At 40.1% G+C, this 20,234-nt stretch overlaps 1 protein-coding gene across 15 annotated transcripts in view; it reads left to right on the forward strand.

Annotated features, from left to right (window-relative positions):
- Positions 1 to 20,234, forward strand: part of LMO7 (LIM domain 7) — a 130,755-nt gene that overhangs the window by 51,911 nt on the left and 58,610 nt on the right. For 13 of the 15 annotated variants that reach the window (XM_075088747.1, XM_075088619.1, XM_075088641.1 and 10 more), the window contains exon 4: positions 3,877 to 3,983. In XM_075088747.1, the coding sequence (XP_074944848.1) occupies positions 3,877 to 3,983 (107 nt within the window). Of the gene's footprint in view, positions 1 to 3,325; positions 3,669 to 3,876; positions 3,984 to 20,234 lie in introns of those variants that run through there. The other 2 variants (XM_075088684.1, XM_075088694.1) reach the window with 2 other exon arrangements.

The following is a 20,234-nucleotide window of genomic DNA, read 5'->3' on the forward strand; positions in this document are numbered from 1 at the left end:
ATGCCTGAAAGCATGCGGTATTGTCATTCCCCTGAACAGTGGTATTTAAATGCCTGCTCATGGATGACCTGCTTCCCACTGCCAGCTCCGTCTCTCCCGTGTTACGACTTCGCAGAGTTTTTGGGTGCAGTTTACTTTGAAGTTGGGGGCAAAAATGAAATGCCGAATGGTGATAGCTCTACCTAGTCAGTGTTCTGCGCTGTGCATTTAATATAAGTCTCTACGGTGTGTGGGAAACTCAAGTCGCCCTGGAAGTATCTGAAATGCACTGCTGTTTCATCATGCACACCGTCTGGGGCAAAAACTGGTCCCCCCCAGTCTCCTTCCAACCTTCCCACCCACTCCCACCAAAGCACTCAGAAGTAGTATTAACATACCAGAAATGAATTGCACTTGAATTTTGTGGTTAAGACGTCAGGCTTTATTTTTTCATGATTTAAAACCTGTTATTCTGTGGTGTTAATTCCAACTTCAGATGCTCACAGAAATGCACTGATCGAGCCCTGTATTAAAACTACCTATTTGGTTTTTTTTGCTGGCATTATCCTTATTAGTTCAGGAGCTTTCTCCTTTAATTGTTAGAAGCCTTATGTTTTCTGCATAAACGTATTTGATCTGCATGACCATGGATCCTTGCCTTTGGACTGGGAAGCTCTTCTCTCCCCTTCTGGTTTTGCTTCCCTTGTGCTGGTAGATGGCAGCAGTATTGTCTGTTGTGCTCCATTTTATTGGTATAATGGAACCAAGTTCTCCAGGTCCCATTATATAGATCCCTTGTCTTCCCTCATCATCATATTCCCCTTTCTCTTCCGCTCTGCTGTATTTGTATCTTTCTTAAATTTAAATGGCCCGCCCTCATTTACAGAGAACGACGATGTCTCGGTGGCAGAGGCGGGTTGTGGACACAGGCATAAAACTTTTTTTTTTGGTTTGTTTTTTCTTCCCCCCCAAACATGCTGCTTGGGTAACTTGTGGTCACCAGGAGATAGGCCTGGTATGTAGTGCTTCTGGCTTTTGAATTCTGAATGTTTAAAAAGAAGCTTTTTGGTGGAGTACGATGAGATTTAAATTGCAGTATACCCTTTGAAGCTGAAGTGGTAATGACCATTAGTCTTAGTGAAATACAGTCATGTTGGTAAAAGGAATAGCATGATGGCTTCTATATTTGAGCACATTCATCACCGAACAATGTTCATGTTCACATTTCTAATGATAAATCTAATTGCAAGGTTGATAGCTTGTCACTTTTTTTTCCCCTGCTTATTTCTGTGGTACTACTTAAAACTCATTTTCAGGTTCATTATCCTGGCAGGGTTTAAAACAGCTGCTAGCTATTTCAAGACCTGTAGCTTCTGTGATTTACTATGACGAATAGAGATGGTCAAGAATAACTTGGCAAGGACCGTTCTTAAAAGTGCTGATTTGTTGAAACTATACCTTTTTGTGTTGATACCCAGACCTGAGCAACAGCCTTTTGGGTAGCCTTGCTTGATGCTCTGGGGGTGAATTCCAGGCCCTGATCGGAGGAAAGCTGGTGTTGGGGCAGTCAGCTGAGGTATAGCAGGTGTGATCGAACTGCTGGCTTGGGAGCTGGGGTGAGGCAGATTTTTAACCATGTTTTACCCTGCACACCTGGAAGTGCTGTGACTAGCTGGGTTCCACCTCCCATGTTATCTCCCACTGCCTCTGGTCCATTTCGGAAGGTCTTGACTCATCTCGGTGATGATGTTCTCAGGGGCTGTAAGCGTTATTTACCAGAAGGCTGATGTTTAATAGGTTTAATTGCCACAACACCTTCAGAACTAATTCTCTCATACTTCAGCAGCTTGGTGGTTGTGCAGCTGAGCAGCCACTGATGAGCAACTCCTCTGATTTGTTTTTGTTACGCTCAGAGTGTAGGCAGCATCCATTTCTCTAAATCTGAGTCTTCTTCCTTGTTTACCTGCACAATGTGCTCATTCTCTGCAGTTCAATTGGCGTAACCCATAGGTTTGGGAGTCTACTCTGAATTTTGGTGCCTGGTCAGACTGATCAGGGCATGTCGCCTTGGTGTTGGTGTCAGTTCTGTTCATTACCTTGCAAGGATTTGTTTCTTCTGCTCTGCTGCTTTCTTCCGTTGCCTTACCTGCCTGTTTCTTGGATTCCCCAGGCCCCTGAATACTGACCTGATAGTTGCGTGTGTGTTGTTTAACAAGTAGTTCCTCTCCTTCTCACAATGGGACTGTAACCTGTGGTCTCTTGCATGCAGAAGAAATGACGCCCTTTCAAGTCCTTGGGGGTTTGGTGCTAATGTGACACCCAATTATTAATTGACTGAAATGCCATATTTAGCCAGCTTTCCCTGTAGGGGCGTTGCATGGAAAGGAAAAGTAAATGCCCCTCCTGAGTTTGCATCCCCAGCATGAAGCTCTACCTTGGCTGCTTGTGTAGGCAGCCCCTTGGGTGCTGCAGGAGCTGGTACCGAGACAGAGGTGAGGTTGCGTGTCCTCGGTCCTTCCCAGCCCCCTCTGCTCATCCACTGCCATGACATGTCCCCCATTGTCATTGTCATGATGTCTCCCCTGCCCCAGCGGAACAGCCCCCCCTTAGGCGTTGGGACATAACCTTCACAGTATGAGGCACTTGCGATCTTTTGGATGTTGTAACGTGGAGCCCGCAGCCTGCACAGCGAGTACCTTGTTCAAATATTTTCCTTGAGCGAAGCCATGTTTACAGACTGATACAAAATACTAGAATCCAAGGGACCTTCGAAACAGAAGGTTGTGGGGATTCTTGGGTTTGCTTTACTTTTTAAAAGTATTTGTTTTACTTTTTAAAGTCTATATTAGAAGCAGCTGCTGGTTTCTGTGTGGATTTTTTTTTTTATGTAGTGAACTAATTGTTACATCCAGTGAGTATATGTAAAAAAAAAAAAAAGTTTAAAGTGTATTAAATGGCTGAAGTGGAGTTTTTCCATGTTATGAAGCTCTGATGCCAGTACCTTGACTTACAAACCTTTTGAATGACAGGACTGCGCGTAGTTTACAGATTAAGTAACTTTGTGTACCTTTTCCTGTGGCTTCCAGCTGAAGGGGGCAAGTACTCAAGAGGGCACATTCTTTTGCTGTTGATAGCATTCCACTTTAACGAGAAGGAATTTCTTGCCTATTGTTTATGAAGTGGAAAGAGATCACAAGTTGTATAATCTCTCTCTAGATCGTTGGATTTTTTTTTTAACCTTGCTCTTGCTAGTCAGTTGATCTGCAGCAGGTGCAGCGAGTGGGTGCTGTAATACACCGCGCCTATATTTTGTTATATATTGGTGTGAGCTGGGGAGGGTGGAGAGGAAGGGGAGGAACGAAAAGGAGAGAAAACCCCCCAAGTAAGGAAGCAGTAGAGCTGAATATGATTTAGTTTCTGTCTCTCTGGAGCTTTGCTCAGCAACCAAACCCAGACTCCAGGTGCAGTATTCCCTCATCGGTCTGTGAGCATAGAAACAGCGCGTCCCCTCCTCTTCTTCCTCCCCTGCCAAGAGTTTCTGGGTGGTGAATGTCAGTAGCTGGAGTTATTTTTAAAGGCAAGAGGTGAGGCTTGTCGTGCAAAGCTAGGAAGAGGGCGTTTGTTTGCTGAGCAGAGCTGACATCAAAGTGGAGATTGCTGCCTACTGGCTCGCTACTGCCTTATGCCAGGTAATCTTTAACGTACCCGCAGTCACGGAGATCGCAAACCACCCTGGCTGTGTGTATGAGAAACGACCTGCGTTTATGATCCAGAAGATTGCTTTTTCAGTATTATTTCCGTGAGCTGGACTTTGACATTTAGAGGCTCACACTAATCATCTTGCAAAACCTGCTTAGTGCTTTTAACTAAGCAACTGCTTTCTACTTCTCTTCGCAGGATAATATAAATGTTTTTCTGAAAGCGTGCGAAAATATTGGACTGAAAGAAGCTCAGCTTTTTCACCCAGGAGATCTTCAGGATTTGTCCAATCGAGTTACAGTCAAGTGAGTTTTGTGGTTTTGGTTTTTCCCTCCCCTTCTCCCTCTAAGCTGTTTCAGTCTCTTTTTTTTTTTTTTTTTTTTTTTTTTTTTTTTAATGTTTGCCTATGGAAAATTCTTTTAATCTGGTACAAGCAGTTCTGAATACTGTGGTGAGGGCTTAAGCATTAAGGCTGGAGATAAGATTTGCACATATTTAATTTAAAAATGTAGTAGTATTATGCCTTACAAGCAAACTAACTGTTAATGAATATTTACAGCATTTAATCTATGAGACAGAAGCTGTTCAGGTTATTTTAAACTTGGAGAAAAATTAACTGTTAAACGCTATTGAAAGCACTGCTTCCCTTTTATGATTTAACAATACTGATGTTGAATCTGAAAGGCTGAGGTGATACTTCTCATACTTATCTGAATGGTTCTGGGGCTGCCATACGGTGTTCCTAAAGAACCGCTGGTCTTGCCGCTCTGAATTTTAATCAGCTGTTTGTCACCGAATGTCACATCTCCTGTCAAGGGGGTGAGTGTGAGTAGAAACCAAGTACTGAATTGCACAAAGGGTAACTGTCATGTTAGAAGAGAGTTTTTCTGTGCAATAGCGGTTGTTTGATTCTGAAATATAATTAGTGGGTTCTCAAATTTCAGGACTGCTGTGTCTCCTAACACGAGTTTTATTACTAGTGTCTGAGAGGTTCAGGTGGAGCTTTAATATATAGACACCTAACAGGTGTTTTAAGATAAATGAGTTATGGAAAAATATTGTCTTGGGGCATCTTGCTTTGTTACAGTATTAGCTGTTTTTATTGTATAGGTACAAAAGGTGAATTTATTGTTGAGGCTTAAAAAAAAATGTAAAAAAGCCTTAAGTTTTGCTGGAAACCTGTCAGGTTAAATAGTAAGAATTGATTCCTGTCTTAAATTACCAGTTTTATCAAAGAGCAATAGGCAGTAATCCTGTAAATATAAGGAAGAAAAAGTATTGTGAAATGACACATAACTGCTTTAATTAAAATGAAATCTTTTGTAAGTGGATTGGGTGGTAGCGTATTGAAATACTCTCTGCCGGGTTTCAGAATGAAAGTTCTTACCGTTTTGAGGTCTGATACCTGAGATGCCACTGCGTTTTCCAATCCTTGACTCATACCCGAAACGTAATTTCTCACTAATGTGATGTTTAGGGGCTTGGCGCCTTTCCAGGGCGCCGGTACTCTCCCCACTGGTTCCTATGACGTGCTGAAAGCTGGAGGGTTAGTAACCTCTGCCACACTTCAATTATCCACAGAACCCTTGCTAGAGTTATTTCGGTGGAGGTTTGCTCCAAGGGTATAGCTGGGAAAGGGCTGGAGGCTGCCAGGAGCTGGTCTTCAGCAGTGTCAGTACCGACAAGCTGAAGCCCAGGGGAGGTTGAGTTAGCAAGCTGTTGTGCAAGGTATGTTGTCCAACTCGTCCCTGCGTTAACCATGGTGCCCAAGTGAGGTCAGCCATGAAGTTCATCCAGTGGGTCTGTAACCAAAGGGTTTTGGGTCCTTTCAGCTCTTCCAGTTTCCTTCCCTGCTCTGGGAGCAGAGAGTAAGGCTGGAATTTGAAGTTGTCATAAGGCAGTGGGGGCTTTACATCACACCTACTTGGCAATAGATAAATTGACGTTTTTCAAAAACCCAGATTTAGGTGTTGAGCACTTCTTATGGGCAGCAGTGCAATGAGTCTGGGTTAAAGTCAAAAGAGCTGCCAGCAGCATAGCCATGCTCTTTTAATTTGTTTCAATATAAGTTTGATTTTCCACACGCTCTGTATCATATGACAGTCACACAGTGTGTGTAAAATGCTTACAGAGTAATTCAAAACTTCTGTATCTGAGCACACTGTAAAGTGGTAACCTATTCTAGCACCTTTTGACATGTTTAGAAGCTTGGGGAGGGATTCGAGGGAAGTTTTATTCCAAGACATGAAAGAAATAAGTTATGGGAAGCTGACTCTCTCCATTGAAAAGTTAATTACGTGTCACTTGATTACCCAGAGGGCAAGCTGGTCTTCAGAGGGTTTCCAGAGAGAGTCATATGTGTGTCAGGAGAGAAATGCTGTCTGATCAGGCACTTTATCTGATCTTTTAAATTTATTATTAGAAATTACTTACTTCATACCTTCAAGCTGGATTTCTTCAAAACTTACAGGATGCCAGGCATCAGAAGAGGGATAGTGTTTCATGTTGATACCTGATACCTATGTCTGTCTTTTGCATTATCCTCTGTTAACCCTTGGACTCAGCATTAAAAGTAAATAATTTCTTGTCACAAAGAGGGAAAACTTTTTTATATGCTGATTTTTAGAAAAGATTGCATTTGATTTGGGGTTTTCTAACCTTGCTAAGCAAATTCATCTTGCTGCCATCACCAGAGGCTAACTGCCCACATCTTAAACCATCTGCGATAGGTTGTACAGGGTAATATTAACATGTGCCTGAAGGAGTGTGCATTTTGACACCTTGGCAGTATTGCTGTGTTCTGTCGTTGCACTGCCGTTAGCATGTGCTTTTTATCTACCCAAAATAGATTCAATAAACTGTTGCTTAAACACTCAGCTTTTCAGGCTGGGATGGCTGAGAACAGGGCGCTGCTAGGATGTACACAGGTACTGCTGGGCATAAGAAAATGCCTGGTTTTCCTTGTATGTGGAAAACAGATAAGAGGAAGGTACTACCAGAAAGCTGGGTCCTCATCTGTTGCTAAGGAGGAGATGAGAGTTGAATCTCACATCAGAGCAAAACCAGTCTCTAACACTGACTGGGAAGTTGCATTTCTGTCCCTGTCACACTTGGCCTTCTGTAGACTTGTCTAATTGCTCTGATGCGTCTAGTGCTGGAAAGGTCCTCCAGGAGGAATGCCTCGTCCTCTGAGGATGATGAAGAGGTGTTTCCTCTGTTCCTCCTGTTTCTGCTGCCTGGCAGTTCCGTGTGGTACCTCCTCCATCTTGCCTTGTGGGAAATCATATGCCTTTAAGCTGTTCACATCTCAGAGCACTGTCCTGTCCCACCTGGGCAGGCTCCCTTTCCAGCAGGAAAAATTTTATCCTCATACCTCATTTCTGAGCGTGCTTGCTGCCTTTCAGTGTACCTTTGCTGATAGCACTCGATCTTTCTGTCTCATCAACAATAATGTCAAGCAATTAAGAAGTACCAAACTCTTTATTTGTACGTGGTGTAATGTTCTTGTATCACCTAAGTTAAGGTGAAGACCCTCTGTTACTCATGGCTTGCCATAAGCTGTACTAAGAAATAATCTTCCTATCTGGTAACGAGGTTGCAACTTTCACTTGTATGCCCATGTATCATCTCAGTTACAGTAAAAAAAAACCAAAATAATGTGAAACCCTCCTGTGTAATTCCTGCTAGTATCTGGGACAGGAGAGGCAAGAATCCTCTTAAATATCTAGACTCTAAGTTCCAAGTGATTATGCGATTATCCTTTTTGCAGAGAAAAAGCTCCTTGAAATTTTGTTGTATAGAAGTTTGTGTGAAGAGGGCTGGTTAAAATTACTGGTTGCTGTTTAAAGCCTTGCAAACTCTATGCTGTGCCAGATCAGCAATGAGATTAGTTGTCGGGTGATGTGGAAAAATATACTGGTGTGGCATGGATGGTTTCTTTTCTGCCAATGAAAATGGGAGTGTGGATTAATGTCTGAGATTTATAGTTCAGTCTTTCTGTAAATCTGCAGAAGTTATTGCTCAACGATATAGTGCAGTAATGTGTCATGTGTTCCAATAAAGATTATCCAGATGGATTTATTCCTCACATACTGTGTCCGGCAGTCATGTGCATATAGTCTTGTTTTGTGGCTAGATACTTGTGTAAATGCATATGTGTCCCTCTTCAGTCCTTTTAGTATATTTGATTTTTTTCTTAGCCTAGGATTTTATTATTTTTAATCAAAGGAGATGTTATTTTAAAGCCCAGCAGCCTTGGCTTTTTTTCTATACTAATGCCAAGGTTGTCTTAATATTTCATTTGATTCTTTTTTAGTTCTATCACAGTAAGAATGTAATATGAGCTTAGTGACTCTCGGTTGTCAGCATGGTTACTATTTTAAAATGTTAAGTACTTCCTTACCCAGCTTTTTAGAGGTGACACACCCAGTTGTTCCCAGCTGTGGAAGAGTTTTTCGTAAAATCATGCCACGGTGTTAAAAGTGAGAGTTTCAGTTCTAACAGAATTTGTTATCCCAATTACCAGTTTTGAAGGAGGCAGCCTGAACAATCAGAATGATGGCATAATTAAAACTGGTCTTGTCTTTCAAGCAAATTAATTTTTTCATCTGAAAAAAATTCTAATTCTGTAAAATGAGGTATCCGCTTAAAGAATCTCATTAAATACTAATAATAAATCCAAACAATGGTGGGTTAATATGAAACTAAGCAAAAAAATCCTGAAACAATTCAGTGCCTCAATCTTAAATGGCAAGCTTTTTTAAAGCTACCATGAGCCCCTGAGTCCTGATGCTTAAGTTTTACTATATTAATTTCATTCTTCAATAAAATATAAAATTAAAATATTTGGCTTCTATAATATTATTACCACAGTGTTATATTTAGAGTAGGTCTTGAATGAAACTCAAAAATTGTCTCCAAAGATAGCTGGAAATATCTCAGCACCTTGCAAAACTTGATATTTGGATAAGGCCTTCAACTTTTTGCTGCTCTGTACTTTTTCTTGTATTCGTTATTGATCTTGTATGTTCAGTGAAGTGTAAATCTTATTAAACAAACAGAAGAGCCCTGTCAGAGAAGTGTTGCGGAAGTAGGATTGAGCGCATATGTGAGATGAAGTATCAGAGGTCTCAATCTAGCCTTGGCATTTCTATCTCTTGGCTAATTGTAACGTAGCAATTTAATGCTCGTTTAGCTCAATTATTTTTCATAATTTCCTAAAGCAAAGAACAACCCTAGAAAAACGTGAATGCTGTGCTTTCTTTAGAATAAGACTCTATACAACTAGAGCCAACTGGAGAGAAGTAACAACTGTTATCTGTCATGTTCATCCTCGTGTTCAAGCATTTCAGAAGCTGAATTTTTGGGACAGGCTCTCTATTTCGGTTCAGAGATAACACTTTCTGAATTTAAAATACCACAAAAAGGCTGTTCAGAGATTAGATGCTTTTAAAATAAAGCTTGATGAAATGGAATAGTTGCTAAGTGATGCAGTTGTAAGCATATGTTCTGCAGGTCCTTATCCATCAGGAGCAGGATACGTTTCATCGGGTTTTCTTACAATTAAATAAGAATGAACGATATATCAATCATACCAACATAAACTATTTTAAACTTATGTACAGAATCACTATCTGCTATATCCCATCTATTGTCCCTTATTAAGCACCCGTCTCCTTTTAGGGACTGTCAAAAGGAAGCCTTCTAGCACCAAGTTAAGCCAAACACAAAGCATCCTCTAGTACCTACCTTCTTTATCCTGTAAATCAGATTACAATGACGCCAGCGCCTCCTTTCAGTGATGAAATTGCCTCCCTTGTCTTTTTAGGTGCAACCACTAAATGTGCAGATATAACAAGGGTCCTGAAAATAGCAGTGAAACAGTAGCAGAGAGGGGCTGAATGCAGACATAGCTTCTTCCAGCACTATGTTGAGTCCTTTAGCAACTTCCTGTTCTTCATGTGGTAGGAAAATAACTGTAGACTTTAGTTTCTAATTAGAAAAGAGATTTTTTTTCCCCCAATTTTTTTTATTATTTATGTTGACAGTTTCTCATGAATTTTATGTTCTTCCTGTCTAGTCCTGCACAATATGCCAGGTTTCCTGTTTCCTGCTCAGGATCATTTCGTCTGCCTGGTCAAAACAGAAATTTCACTTTGCCTTCATTATGTGTTGAATGTTATCATTGCCAAATAGATCACTGAAGAAAGCAATCTGCATAGAAACTACTGAAAAGATAGCCTTTCTGAGTGGAGGATGGTTGTCAGCAGTCTTAGAAATTTGGGGGTTCCAGAGCTTTAACTGTGAAAGCAGTAGCACACCTCAGTCCTTGGAGGAATTTTTTAGGGTTGCTTTGCCACTACTGCTAAGCTCTGAACTGTCTGGCATGCGACTTACCCGCTTGAGGTAAAATGATAAGATACTCCTTTAGAACATCTATCCCATTTTCTGCTTTGAGAACTGCCATATTTTGTTCAAAGGAGGCAGAGTCAAATACCCTGAAAATGAAGACTTGTCAATTTTTGGACAGGTAGGTCAGAACTGGTATTTGCTTTTGATAATACTGAATTCATACTTAGGTCTTCTTCCATATCTAATGTATTTGCAGAGTTACTGTATCTTCTTGGAATCTTTTTTTGCTCAAGAATTTCATGCATAAGACCACATGATGGAGCTGAACCTGAATTTGCTGGGCAGATTTCTTTCCAAGAAAGATGCATTTTAATGATTTGAAAAACTTAGTTCTAATTTGGCTTCAAAAAAAGAAAAAACCAAAACACACAACACGGAACCACCCTTTCCTGCTTTCCTGCCTTTTTATTTTGTGTAGAATAGAAATTTGTGGACTGGATGAAAGCCAAGTGCTTCAGAGCAAGAAGCATGGTAGTAGTTAGTCCAGAACTTATACCTGTGTGACTGAAGAGTCAATCACCCCAAAGGCTTGGGCATAGAGGTCTAAAACTATCTCTGAATCCGGATTGAGATGAAGGGAATAAAAGACAGCATTTTGTGGGTCTTGAAAGCAGAAATGCAAACCACTTAGCCAAAATTTAATTAGAACAATGCATTCTACTTTTTTTAAATATTCAGGGAAATCACATTTTACACATGTGGTTGTAATAGCTTTTCAGTGTGGTAACTGAGTCTCCTAGTGACACGTGAAATGGAAAAGTGCAGCACCCTCACTTCAGTGTGACTCTAGAAATGTTCTGACTCTGTAAGTGTGGAAATTTTCTTTTTGTTATGGGCATTTTCATAGAAATAGGTAATATTTATAGCAGCTAATCTTCCTTGCCATAGCTGTATTCTAAATGTTGAAATTGATGTATTTGTTTTGCATAGGATATAACTAATTTCAAGGTAATGCATTTTGTGTGTTCAACTTCTAGTCATACTGATGACAGTTATGTAGAGGTAAAACAATGAAAAGAGTGTATTTTATCAGTCTTGTGAAACTCTGGTGCTTAGCATAAAATATTCACACTCATGTAATTAACTTGCCTAAGCTTTAAATCATTCCAGTAAAACCGTTGTAGGCAATAAAATGTTGCAGACTTTGGACCATACCTACAAGAAATTTACCTCCAACTCTAAAGTGTAAAGTCTATAAAGTGTGTTGGGTGTGGTGCTGTTCAATCTTTCTACTTTATCTGTGAAGTTTCTGGTCGTTAGGAGAAATGTTTGAAATTGTTCATTTCTTCTGTTGAATAATTTAACAGTTAATAATTTACACTCCCTTTATGGGATATACTCTTGATAGTGTTTGATTTTGCCATTTATCTATTTTGAGAGATTATTCTGCTGTAAGAATGAAAAGCTGCTGGTGTTGTACACCTGTACCTTCAAATCTACAGGAGGAGCATGGACAAATTTGGAAAAAAATAACATAAGTGTGTGTTAGTTGTATCAAGAGCAATTCAGGTATCTCTGGTTAAACACAGATCTATAGCCCTATACTGGAATTTAAATAGTTATGCTACAAAACGGAACGATTTGGTGAAGGAGGTTACCGTAGCTTTCTGCTGGAAGGGGTTGATTTGTTTAAAGTCTCCATTTTTGCTCCTATTACATTTTAAAAGTATCTCTGGAATAACTTTTGTAGGTACAAAACCATTATTACTAAAAGCCTTTGCAATACCTTTTCAATGCTCTTTTGCTTTAAGAGAAATATCTGTAACTTTTTAGGATTCCCACGGGAATCCATCTAAACTTTAGGCACCTGTATTCATTTTAAGCATGCATGTCAATCGTCTAACATCCCAGGATTAAATGGAGTTTATAAAACAATGCAGTAGAGGGAAGAAGGCAATTTGGATGAGTAGCAGTGAGTTATGAAAGAAGGTAAAGAGAAAATCTGCATTTTTTGGTGGTGATTTTTTTTATACAAAAAAAAAGTGCTTGTGTCTGAGGTTGGAAATTGAAGCACTTCTAAAAAGGATAAGCTGGTGTTACCTTAATATCAATTACATAGAACATTTATACAACTTCACTATCTTATTATTTTTATTTTATCGCTAAATTGCTGAAGTTCAGTTAGCCTTTCTGTAGACAGACAAGTCATTAGGAAGAGCTCCTATATTTAAATACTGGGGGGAATCTGACTTCTTTTAAGTTTTCCATGGATACAGGAGTTTGTTAACCATACTCTCTAAATAGGGAAAGTAAAGCTGAACAGTGTATTGACAGTTCTGGATCCTACTTCATGCAAAACCCTAATTTTGGCCACTTTTTTTTCTGAGCTGTGGTTAATACTATTGTTACACTGCTTTCAGAGATTTCAACTCTATTAGTTTTACTGCTTAATTGGGGCACTCATAATATCCTTCACAGTAGCATTAACAGGTTTTTCTGCTGTGAGTACTACAGAGCGTAATTGGTAATGCAATAACAAAATCAAACGTTTTTATGAAGCGCATGTCGAGGGTTGCAGGGTTGTTTTCATCTTGTCACTGAAACCAGTTAAATGAAATAATGTCTTGCCACATGGTTAGAAGACAAGAAGGGGTGGGGTGGGGGAATGAGGAGTGCTGGGTAGCCGCCAAGCTTAACCACACAAAGGCATAATCTTTTTGTGTTTCTTTTAAATGATAGAGATCTGTTGTCTTTAAGAAACAAAAGGAAAAACCCCAGAAACAATGAAAGAAAACCTAACTGGAGAACTCTTCTCCAGGCTGAACAAGCTGGATGATCAAACTCAGGATCTCCAGCCCCTACCATCTTGGTGGCCTCCACTCAACTTGCTCCAGTTTACGATTGTCTGTCATGTACTGGGAGGTAACAAACTGGAGATGTCAGCATTATAGATGTGGCATAACAAGTGCGGAGAGGAAGGGGGCGATGATCAGGTCCATCAGCCTTCTGGCCTTGCTCCATTTCATACAGCCCTGGGTTCTGTTGGCCATCGTTGCAGGGGTCTGCTTCTGGCTGACGTTCAGCACAGCAGGACCCCCAAGCCTGGCTGCCCACCCTGCTCTGCCACCACAGGGGTTAGGTCCATTGCAGGGGCAAGACTTGGACTTTGTCCTCCTTGAATGTCATGAGGTTCCTGCAGAGCTGGTCCTCCTGGCAGCCCTACCCTCTGGCGTATCATCTGTGCCCTCCCCACACTCCTGTCTGCTCAGGGAGGGAGCGCAGTATCAGAAACTGACTCAGAAAGAAAAATTTTGAAAGCTGCGGCTGATTGCTGGGACCAGAGTAAGAAGGTTGACTAATGCAGATGGTACTTCCTCTTTCCCTTCTAGAAAAAGTCCTGCGAATGTAAACACGTACACACCTTTGAACCCAGTATGCACAGATACGCATCAACTGACGTGGATTCCAATGCGTTAATATGATAAAATACTTAACTGGGGTGGGGAAAGGGAGGGTAAGTTCAAAATACTTCTGCTTTTGCAAAGGCTATTAAATTACAGAGAGCCACTTGTGCCCTGTGAATAAATGCTGAAATATGCTTGTCAGATTTATGGCGCAGTAATGTATTCTTTTTAACTCTGTGACCTGGTGTTTGTAAGATGCTCTCAGCTGTGATCGTTTTCTGGGGTGAGGGATACACTTGGTAAAGCACTAGCTAAAAATTCCCAAGTTAACAGAAGGCACAGTATATTTATGATTTGACTTGAAGATGCGATGTATTTTCATCAGAGATCTGTGCAGTTAGGGAATTGCTGCACAATTCCACAAACTAGTCCTAATCTGTCCAAATTTACCAGTGTCAGCTACCCTAGTAAACAGCTTTTAATAGCCATTTGCAGGTTAATTTTTCATAAACTGAGGTTTTTCATGTACGAAATAGGAGAAAAACTTGGGTTACTTTAAGTGAGTAAAGGAAAACCAGAACAATTCCAACTCTGTATATGGAATTATGAGTTCTGGAAGAGCTGATAGTGCTCAGGTCTGAGGTAATGGGGTTAGGAGTTTTGTGAGAGGTTTTTGAAGGTATCTATTCAGTGTTCAGTACCAGTCCAAGAAAAAAGAAAAGAAAACCAACAACAACCAAAAAACACAACCCAAAGAAAGCCCAACATCCCCCCCGTAAAAACCCAGCCACAAACAAAACCCAAGCATTGTTAAGAAGCATTAGGAGTAGGAAAAACAATGGCACATCACTGTGCTGCTGCAGGTAATCTGGCGTTTGCCAGTGTTTTAAATACCATGTGAAGCTTTGGACATTGATCGCTTTCCCTTTCCTTGCTATCCCACTTCACCTCCCCAAATTCCCCCAAAATCAGATCTGTGGATCCGGAAGATCTTCATCCTCATGGCATTTCTCTGACAAAAAGTAGGAATACCTTCTGCTGCAGGTTTAGTTAAACACGCTAGGAGTCCTGAGCTGGAGAGAGATGACAGTTGAAAAGAAGAGGTGGACAAAGTAGCAAGCTTAAAACAAACAAACAAACAAAAAACCGCTAGCAGATGGCATGGGTAAAGTGGTTCAGCTAGTCGCTGTGTCCCATGTTGTACAAATAATCGATGAACCAAACAATGCGGCAATAGGCTCCCTTGTCAACAGATGCTGTGGGTGATAAAAGTTTACTTGAGGTCAAGTAGTAGTGGAGGAGTTCACAGAAGGGAAATCTCATGAGAGTTACTTAGTACAGGGAAACCATGTCTAGCTTGGGAAGCCCCCAAGGGAGAAGCATCTTGACTGCTCTGTTTTCACTCTTCCTTAGGCAACCAGTTGGGATTGCACGGGAGGATGGGATCCTGGGCTAGATAGAGTTTTGATCTGGCCCCATGTGGATGTTCCTCTGTGTGGCTTTGAAAAGGTCACATCCAGTTAAAAGCTGCTTTTCATTTCTGTAGATCTGATAACCTCCTTGAAGAAGCAAAACTAAGGAAAAAATCAGACACAAATTTTATGGAGGCAATTAATTTGATCTACTAAATCAAACAGGCAATCTACCATTGTTAAGCTTTAGCAAGCCTGGAACACTCTATGCAAAGATATCTGAAAAGATGAATAAAATTGGGGTAGGTCTCTCAGTCTAGCCCAGTACCTGACTACTTCTATATGTAACCAGGTTGTGCAGACATGGGGAGAAATATTATTATGACTACTTAGTAATTTAACATTTGATGGTTTTTCATCAAGCCGTTTGAAATTTTAGTAAACGTTTCATAAGAATAATAAATAAGAATGGCTGAAATTCTCTTGAAATAAGCTGGCACATGTATTTTAATATACTAGATTCAGCATTGTTACTTAAAACCTACTTTTGCTCTGAAGAGATCAGTTAATTAAAGAGGTTTTGTTACTGATTTTGGCACGGGTAGTGTAACTGTAAGATCACACATCAGATGGTTATGCAGAAGGCACACCCACCCAGATTGAATAAGTGCAGAATAAGATGCATCAGTAATGATACTCCTCTGCTGTGCTCGTCCTTCAGAATGCTTGCTTTCTCTGTGCAGAACATTGTATTCTTTGAAATCTGAGCTTGCCTCTTGTGTTGAGTGTTGACTGCTGTTAAGAAATCATACAAAAGTCACTGAGCACTGGTTATTTACTAGTATTTGCCATTTCATTGCAATGTTTTCGTTCCTTCAAGTGGGGAAAAAAATTTTCCTGCGAAAGGACACTTTTCTTTTTATAAATAACACTTTGTCTTTCTGAAGCATTTTCTTCTTGGAGCTGTGACCAAATTCCTTAGTTTAATTTACTCTTCTCTAATACTGTTGGAATAATTCGTGAGTGTATTCAGCAAGCTAGTTTGTTTAGCTATTAAGTAATCTATACAGAAATCTCCAGTTATCCAGGTGGTGTAGTCAGTCTAGAGTGGTGATCATCACCAAAATGATGTGGCTGCATTAGTAAATTACTTCTGTTTTAAGTATTCTTTTTCATTGATCAGGTCGGATTTGAAATCTATGAATCTGGGACTGATGGCACCAAACACGGTACCCAAGCAGGTGTTCCCAAGCTGTGCTTGCTTGGGTATGGTGTGAGCAATGAGTGTACAGCAGCTGCTCTTCAGCTGTGCATGAGGCTGCAGACACAGGAGGACACGTCCAGCTCATCACCTGCCTTTCCAGCACTGCTTTGAGAGATTGTGCTGGTTCAGACCCTCAAAATAGATTAGGGCAGGTACTTCGCACTTATATTGTGTTAGGCGCCTGCCAAAGTTGCTTGATAAACTTTCTTCCTTTATTGGACAGCGTGAGATTTATCAGGAGAAAAGCTGGACTGAAGGACTTACTGGTGCTTCTTGGTTTTCTCAGAAAATGTATTTACACGATGGGGCATTGCAGTGAAAGGGCAGAGAAGGCGGTGGTGAAAGCTGGGCAAGGTAAAAACCACGAAGAATCTGAACCTAAAGAGGATTCAAAATCCATTCTCAAACTGGAGCTTAATCTGAGCAGTTGTGAAATCTTCACTGAACTCAAATTTGAACTGAAATAGGGCTGAGAAGAGATAGGAAATCTTAAGATTAAGAATGAACTTAGTACATGAAAGTTCACTTCTTAACACTTTTTTTTTTAGCCTTTACCCTACATACTTTCCCAAAGGATGAATTTTACAGTGAAAAACTGCAATGGCATGAAATACTGTCTAAACAGAAATAAAAATTGAATATAATGATACGTGAGGAGAATCAAAGACAAAGGCTTGGTTCCCTCAAGCAGCTTAAGTATGATCGCGTAAGTGAAAATGCTTTTGTAGAAGTCGGTCAAAAAACAGTGAATGCTTCTTCCCAGGTAGCACAGCCTGTGAAAAAGAAAGGAGTCCACTGGTTCAAGCAGTACACAGCTTCCCTTTGTTTTACTTGATCAGAGGTAGGTCTGCACAATAAGGTGGGCTGGGTTGGCTTAGCACCTAGGCCATGGGAACAGCAGCCTCTTCCGCTAATCCTGCAAGTACTGACCCAGAGCTGTGTCCCATCACAGTGCATCTGGAGCATCTGTTGAAGGCACCTGTGACTGTCCTGCTGGAGTAATATCACATCACAGCTGTCTCCTTTACCCATCTTTCCCCTTCCACAAGAGCTTTAGTATTTCTGTACCATGCTGCCTGGTGTAGCTATCTAACCTGAGCTCTGCCTAAATTACCATGTTCCTCTACAGAACTTGTTAGAGGACAGTGTAGCAAGGACAAAAGAAATTGCAGCAAAACTTGATTCAAAGCTAATGTGAAAAAATCAAGCTTTTTTTTTTTTTGCTATTTTTTAATTAAGTATGACAGAGAAATGGATCTCACCTGGTCACTAGTATTGGAGAAGCATTTCAAGTTATTGTCAGCATCACCAAAATGCATTTTCTCACTTTCAAGTACAACATCTTATATGGCAAAATGGTTTGCATTTTTGAATTGTAGTTGCCTACAGATTTTTGGTTTTTTGTTCAGGTCCAAGACGAGCCTGAATCAAAAGTTTTCTATACTGGCTTAATTCCGGTTCAGGGGAGGCGGGGAAGCAGTGAACACTGCAGATTTCTTCTTGTCTCCTGTTGCCCAGGAATGTGTGTGTTTGTTTTCCATCATGTAAAAATGGCGTATTGCTGTCTGATCAGTCAGAGGGAAGAGAGAAGCTTGCTTTTGCCTCCTGAGGAAAGAATCGTTTTGATGGACATGTACCAAAGGCACGTGTACCTTACTTACAGAAGGGGCTTTTGTTTGCAGAATTTTTGTCAGGAAAGCAAATATGTTCAAGCTCCTAGAAACTGTTTGGCCAAGCTTAATTGCATGTAGGTTTTGGCACACAGGGTTTAACGGAACATGTTTCTGTTACTTGTGCATCTGTAGTTGCAGGAGAGGCTAGGCTTCTTACAAGCTGAACTAAGGAGCAGTGAAAAAGGTGGAAGAAAACCGCTAAACAATGTTTTTCTACCTTCATCCATGAGAGGGTACTTCAGCTAATTACTTCAGGTTACTTCAGCTCTTGGTGCTGTGACTTCTCTGTTAATGCCTTATGTTTAATTATGAAGATTCCCTTCAGTTTCAAAACAGCTGTGTTATGATTAATCTTTACCTGTAAAATATTCTAGAATCTGCTTTTACTGTAAATGAAGAGGGATTGGTGTCCTCTCAGTTTCTAGTTCCTTGGCCGTAGGTGATCCGCGTGCCACCACTGCTATCATTCAGAATAGTCTTCTGATAGCTCTCCAGCTAATTTGGGATCCCAGTGAAGATGTTTTCTCACTGTTTTCATTCTCCATTGCTCAGACATCTCTGCCAGGCAACTCAAAAAACAAACAGCAGCACCAGCTCAGCCTCAGAGAGTACACGCTTTGAAGTAGAGGGCAGGTGACTGTTATAAAAGGTTAGTCTTTAATGGTATTACAAAAAGTAGCTGTAGAGATTTCCATGCATTTGTTTATTAAAGTGTGTAATGCCCTGATCCTTACAAAAAATAATTAGTGGGTAATTATTAGAAAAAATTACCTTGTACTTTCCTTGGAAGTGGAGGATATAGCAGAAATTAGTTTATAGCCAGGATTTGAAAAATGGGGCTCTTTTTTTAAGTGTTGGTCAACACAGCAAGATACAGGGACAAAGAAAAGAGTATAAGACAAACTGGGTATAGATGGTCAACTTAAAAGCCCTGTAGAAGAGAGGGGGCAGAAAAAGAAGTTGGCTCATTAAACAAAGCATATTGCAGTCCATTCTAATCTTTGTACCTGCAATAAAATTAATTACTTAAGAGAGTAAGTACTGCAATACTGTGTTCATGGCATAATTATACATTTAATTTTTCATAAAGAATTGCTATTTGGTTTGACTAAAGCTTTCTTACCACTGGTGGTACTCCCTGGCCGGTCGTCAACTTGTGAAAGCACTTTGGCAAGGGTCAGTTGTAGCCGTGAAACACAGAATCCTCTATGTAAGCCAAAAATAAAAGCCTTTTTGAAGAAAGCAGAATTCCAAAACAGGTTTTATTTCTGTAACTTGCTCTGGAATCATGAGCGTGTTAGTGAACATATTTTTGAGGGGAATTAGTATGACACTCAAAAGGAGTGTATTTGGGATTTCATACATTGTAAATCAGCACAGAATGAATTTAAATGTGCACTTATGTATTTTAAAAGGCTTGTTTACTTCACATCCAGTCTGCTGATTTGTATGCTATCAGCATTCATCAGTGCTAAAATTTCAATGTCGGTGCTTAAAAAGAGAAGCAGTTTGGGAGTGCTTTTGACAGGAGTTAGTTTTTTCTCTTTGCAAAGAACAATACCTCTGTGCTTTTAATTTGTTGTTCTTTTCCTGTTGGCTTTCCTTTCTGAAACATTGCCTAGTTTCTGTTGGTAACTTTATTATACAAAAAAGTTCAAATATATTAATGTGTGTACCTATCCTGTGTCTGTTAGGGTTTTTCCCTCAGGGGTTTAAGTAATAACTATGTTATTTTTAATAATTGTTCAAATAATTACATACTTGACATTCTGTTCAGCATTCATGCAACAGTTTGGATTTCTTTCACCAGCAAAAGCTTCCACAGATTCTTTCCTACCTGAAAAAATTGTTGGGGTGCATACTTTTACATGTACTCCATGTGCTGTTTTCCAACCAAAGAGAAATGTGGTGTGGCAGAAGACTTCACATTCTTCTTTATCTTTGAGCAATAAATATCTGACTCCTGCAGTGGTTCTGAATCAGTGTCTTCCAATAAATTAGCATCAAACAGATGGCTGTTTTGTTATATCATGAGCAGTTTTTGATAGTACTGATTTATGTTATTAAAGATGAGCTTGCATAACTTACACTGCAGTATAAGCTATTTTTGAGTATCTTAGAAAACTTGTACCCTGTACTACTTTGCCATAAAAGTATTTCCTTGATCATGAAAACTGTTGCTTGTCTTTGTATCTTCACTTGCTAGAAAAACATCTACAAGAGCAGGTTAATTGTGCCATGAAACTGCATTTATACTGAAAAGTAGAGAGGATAATATGTTAAGAGCACTCCAGCTATTTTTTCGTGGCCTTCTGCACCCATCTAATGCTATGCAGCAAGAAAGTGAAAGTATATTGCAAAAGCATTCAGTGTTGTGTGGATAATGTGGTCAACAGTTTGCTGTCTGGCAACCAAACTGACGATAATGCTCAAGGTTATCTCCCATGTATGG

This window comes from Phalacrocorax aristotelis, chromosome 1 (genome assembly GCF_949628215.1).
Source record: "Phalacrocorax aristotelis chromosome 1, bGulAri2.1, whole genome shotgun sequence".
Lineage (NCBI taxonomy): Eukaryota > Metazoa > Chordata > Aves > Suliformes > Phalacrocoracidae > Phalacrocorax > Phalacrocorax aristotelis.